General features: G+C 41.8%; 1 protein-coding gene across 1 annotated transcript; it reads left to right on the plus strand.

Annotated features, from left to right (window-relative positions):
- Window positions 1-2,721: 2,721 nt before the first annotated feature.
- LOC121938328 (multiple C2 and transmembrane domain-containing protein 1-like) lies at window positions 2,722-3,378 on the plus strand (the record flags this gene model as incomplete). The annotated part of the gene is made up of 4 exons (XM_042481592.1): window positions 2,722-2,783; window positions 2,863-2,983; window positions 3,060-3,202; window positions 3,299-3,378. Coding segments are annotated over exons 2-4 (341 nt in total), but the record flags the coding sequence as incomplete, so codon positions are not given.
- Between the last annotated feature and the right edge of the window lie 1,861 nt (window positions 3,379-5,239).

The raw sequence follows: 5,239 nt of genomic DNA on the forward strand, positions 1-5,239 counted from the left end.
ATTATATAGTAAAATAAATCCAGTATAATAAATAACAGAATACGCGGGTGTTTTCAGTTATGTAAAGTTGACCTGGTTCACCTCCTTCCTCTGACTTTATCTCCTTATTTAACATCATCACGTCTGAACTGGACTTACCCCACTTGTTCCATCAGAGCGTTTGAGCGGAGCTCCTCCTCCTCCATCCAAACCTCCGCGCAGCCACTCACCGCCTCCTCGTGTTACACAGGATGGTCGCACTTATTTTATTACCCTGTTTTCACTCGCTGCCCGCTGGAATTTCCGCCGCTTGCAAAATGCCAGAGCAGAGAATTTGGCACACTTGAAAAGTTTTCAGAGCCGCAGGAAACGAGTGTGTGTTTCATAATGTGTGCATCTGATTTCTGTTGTTTGAGCCAGCAGGGAGGAGCTGATAGGTTGCTGCTGAAGGTGGTGGTACTCTGTGTTCTTTTGTTAAATTTATTTGTAGCAGAAATATTAAGATCTCGTTGTACTTGTAAAGTATTTGAATATTTCTGCCACTGCAAGTTTGCTTGTAGTCTTAAACAGGAGCAGAAGTTAATAATAAATGTTATTAAGTTATAAAGTTATACAGACAGAAATGTAACCTGTGAGTGCAACCTGAAAATTTAAACTTTTTTTAAGGTTTCAGGTTTTTTGTCCATCCTTGTGAAATTTTTCTTCAAATTAAGCACAAACAGCTATTGTGACTTAATGATCATGTGATTAGATTTTTGTGGGCAAAGGTCAAGGTCATTGTGACCTCGTCTGTCCCATTATTGTTTTAGCGATATCTCTAGACCGCCGTGACAGAATTTCTTTAAATTTGGCACAAACATCCACTAGGACTCAACGATGAACTAATTAGATTTTGGCGGTCTTGGTTTGAAAGTCAAGGTCACTGTGACATTGTCTGTGTCATTCTTGTGAATAGGATATCTTAAGAACACCTTTCGGGGATTTCTTTGAATTTGACACAAAGGCCCACTTGGACTCAAAGATGGACACATTAGATTTTGGTGGTCAAAGATCAAGGTCGCTGTGGTCCTCCATCTGTCTCATTCTTAAGTACACCTTGAGTTTGAGGTTTTTTTTTTAAATTTAAAATTCTGCACCCTGTCAATCACGATAATATTATTAAAGCAGCTGTTTTGGTTTCCAAACCCTCATCAAGGAAAACCCTAATGAAAATAGGCATGAATAAAACATTAGCTTTACCTTATGTCGATCTGAGAACCAAAACATCATTAATAAAGTGAGTGTGATTGATTGAAAATGTCCTGAATCCAAAATAACAAGTTACTATTGCAGAGAAATAATGTGAAATTTAAAACTTTTTACGGCCTCCTGCTGCAGATTCCTCCTGTGTTGCTCAGCGCATTGACCCAGACATATTTTAAAAGCATCCAAGTGGTCTCTGGACATCTGAACAGTAAAACACACTCAACCGAAGCCCATTTTCATATCCCACAGCTGCATAAGTGTCCACGTATTATTACATAATACAGGTATTGATCAGAGTTTCTCTGTAAGTGGATAAGTGTGTGTTGACAGGATGCAGCGGCCCCTGCAGAGCTGTTCTCCGGCTCTAAGAGTGATGTATGGCGATCTGAATGTTTGACTAACTCTGCTGCTTACAGACACTCGGGGGGCGTATTCTCATTGGAGGGGGACTCACGAATGAAGACCAACTTCTTATAAACTTTAATCTAAAACTTAAATAATCACAGCAGTTTAGAAACTTCCTTTTTTTGTTGGTATTTGGGTCATTGTAGATGTTTTGTGTCTCTGTAGCTGTTTTGCATCTCTTTTTTTAGTGTTTTTAGTGCAGCTTATTTAAAATTACATTTAGTTATTTTGCATCTCTTTGTAGTTGTTTTGCATCTCTTTTGGTCATTTTGCATTTTTGGGGTATTTTGCATCCTTTTAGTTGTTTTACTTCTTTCAGTAGTTTTGCATCTCTGTGTGATTGTTTTGAAACTTTGCATTTCTTTGTATTTGTTTTGCATTTCTTTTTGGACATTCTTCATCTCTTTGCAGTTTTGCATGCATTTTGTTTGATTTTCTATCTCTTTGTAGTTGTCTTGTATCTCTGAGGTCCTTCTGCATGTCTTTCTTCTCTTCGTAGGCCGATGTGTCTCTTTGTAGTAATTCTGCACCTCTTTGCTGTCATTTTGTGTCTCTTTGTAGTTGTTTTTCATGTCTTTGCTGTCATTTTGTGTCTCTTTGTAGTTGTTTTTCATGTCTTTGGAGTCATTTTGCATCACATTGTGGCTGTTTTGTGTCTCTTTGTATTTGATTTTTGTCTCTTTGTGGTTGTTTTGCGTCTCTTTGGGGTCGTTTTGTGTGCTTTTGTGATTGTTTGCCATCTCTTTGTTGTTTGAAGTTTACGTTTCTACTTGAAGTTATAAAAGAGGGAGGTGGAGGCTGGAGAGTTAAACCTGTTGCAACCACTTTGTAAATGTTTGGAAAGTGTTCACAGAAGCGTTTGTCCTCGTTTGCATCATCAGTGTTGGGCTCCGCTCGGGTTCTGCATTACTACAGCAGGCGAGATGCTGCTGCTGCGAACGTGAGCGTTATACAAAAATGGAAAAAAAATCAGCTCAATGGGAGGAAGCTACTCTCGTGTAATTTCCTGTTAGTGGTCACCCCTGGGACGGGTTACTGAGCCGAATTAGACACTGCTGTCAATGTTAGCAGTGTTGATGCAGAAACAGTTGAGGAAGTGAAGGCTAAGCTTCAGCACCCGCTCGTAGCGGCTTTTGTTTCTCTTTGAGACGTCGGTGAGTTTATTTTGAGCGTGTGGTTTGTACGGCGGCAGATTGTGCAGATTTAAACGAATGCATGAATGTCTCCTGACAGGGAATGGCTGCTCCGTGCTCCTCGGGGGTCACGTCTGAGCGAGGCGTCCCCGGCTCGGGGATGTACAAGCTGGAGATCGAGCTGAAGAGAGGACACAACCTGGCCGTCAGGGACAGAGGAGGTATGCTTCGATTATGAACTCTTTTCTTTCTGCTGCTGTTTTTGGGGATCTGTGACAGCTTCGTTTGTGTTTGCAGGCAGCAGTGATCCTTATGTGAAGTTCAAGCTTGCTGGTAAAGAGGTGTTCAGGAGCAAAACCATCCACAAAAACCTGAACCCGGTGTGGGACGAGAAAACCACGTTGATCATGGATTGTCTGAGCGATCCTCTGTATGTGAAGGTAAAGACTCAGACACACGCTCTCGTGCACGGAGCTTTTCCACGTGAATTATTGATGAAGGCAGTCAGTGGAGATTTGTTTGTTGCTGCTCTGCAGGTGTTTGACTACGACTTCGGCCTTCAGGACGACTTCATGGGCTCTGCTTACCTTTACCTGGAGTCTCTGGAGCAGCAGAGGTACGGCGCCGTCACTCCTGCTCTTCGTCTGTGTTATTTTGAGTTTCTTTTAGTTTCTCTGCTGAGGCTGATCGTGACTCGGCCACAGAAGAACCTGAAAGTAGAAGAAAATGTTTACATTGTACGTTTCAGCAAACCACAAATACATTTACACAATTGAAACGCTTCATATCAGTAGGCAGGTTTCCATCAACCTGCAAACTGAAATAGCACATAAAAAACGCCTCATGGAAACACGGCAATTTAGAAAAAAACTGTAAAAATAAAAGTTTTTAGGTTTGCATGAGGTGGTATTTCAGGTGATTCAGGTCACATGATGCTGTGTCTATGTGCTTGTCAGTAGGAACTGGCTCCCTCATGATGCAGCAGGAGCTGCAAGAGCTGTTATTGCATCACATAACTCTGAGAAAGTTTTGAATCCACAATTCCTCTGTGAAAATGTGGACTATCAGCTCAACATCATGCTCTATAACACGCCTGCGTGGCCTTGGATTGGAAATAATGACGGCGAGTGCGGTGGCTGCAATAGCAATAGCAAATTAATTAATTTACCAATATTTATAATAATAATAATAATACTAATAGTAATATTAAGTACCCGGAAAAAGTGCTTGAAATAATTCTGTAATAAATAATAATTCTAATTGTTTCCCTAGTTAATTTTTTTCCCCAAATCTATTTATTTTCTGCAAATTGTGAAACATTTTTTGCCAACTTACTCTTAGCCTCTTTTCTAGTCCCCCCCCCCCCACAAAAATGAGTTTAGGGTTTAAATACTCTTGAAGGCATCTAAAAACAGCAGAGGAGAATTGATTTTTTAAAGGGTTAAACTGGTGAAGGGTGTGATCATTACTGAGTATCGGACAGACAGATCTGTCTCTGGTCGTGTTGCATGTCTCTGTCAATGCTCTGTTTCTCTCTGTTAGCTTCTTCGTCTCTTTGTTTTCTGTCCCTCCCTCCACGTGTTTCCCTTCTCTAACAATCGGTGATGCAGAGGCAGGAGGGGCTGGAGAACACGATGTCCTGATGATGGATGATATGTGGACATTTTCTGTGTGTGGAAACGTGATAGAAAGCAGTCGGAAACTTCTGACTCTAATGAGTTTATTGTGAACGCTTGTGAAATGGTGCTGCAGAAATGCAGCATTTACCTCTGAGATGTGCTGGAGAAGAAGTTTACAGTCGCAGAAAATGGAAATACTCACATAAAATAGCAGTAAGTCACTGTGACAAACTGCACAGCGGGAGGACGAAACACGATGAACGGCCTGATGCAGCCGTGAAATAAAAGCCGCCTCAGTGTTGGATGAATGTGTGTTTCGGCTGCGGTGTGTCGATCTGTTTCACCTTCTGTTAAAACGAGGACACATTTCTCACATTCTTCTGTCCCCCGTCAGTCTGTGCCTGTGTTTTGTGGTTTGAAGCTTTAATTACACAAAGGTTTGGGCCCCCAGGCTGCTCCTAGTGTAGGGCCTCCTCCTGCCTCATGTTACCACGCAGGCCTCCTCCGGGTCCTGGTCTGCTTTGAATGGCGGGCAGTGAGATGTTGGTGGGTAATATGAGTTATTCTTTGGGCACATACGCTAATAAACAGGCTCAGTTTTCTGCCTTTTTATGCACTATAGCAGTGATACTCAACTTACGGCCTGCAGGCTAATTCTGGCCCCTGACAGGGTGCCGGGTGGCCCCCAAACATTTTGTAATTCACAAAAAAAAGTGATTCACACAGGAAATTATCTTTGTGCTTTTAGTCTCTATAAGGTGTCAGAGTGCATAAAAAAGCATCAGAATAGAGCTTGTTGATCAAAAAAAGAGCCAGAGGAGGATCCCCCACACCCCCGACAGAGGACACAGATACGAC

The sequence above is a fragment of the Plectropomus leopardus genome, unplaced genomic scaffold (genome assembly GCF_008729295.1).
Source record: "Plectropomus leopardus isolate mb unplaced genomic scaffold, YSFRI_Pleo_2.0 unplaced_scaffold29178, whole genome shotgun sequence".
Classification (NCBI taxonomy): domain Eukaryota; kingdom Metazoa; phylum Chordata; class Actinopteri; order Perciformes; family Serranidae; genus Plectropomus; species Plectropomus leopardus.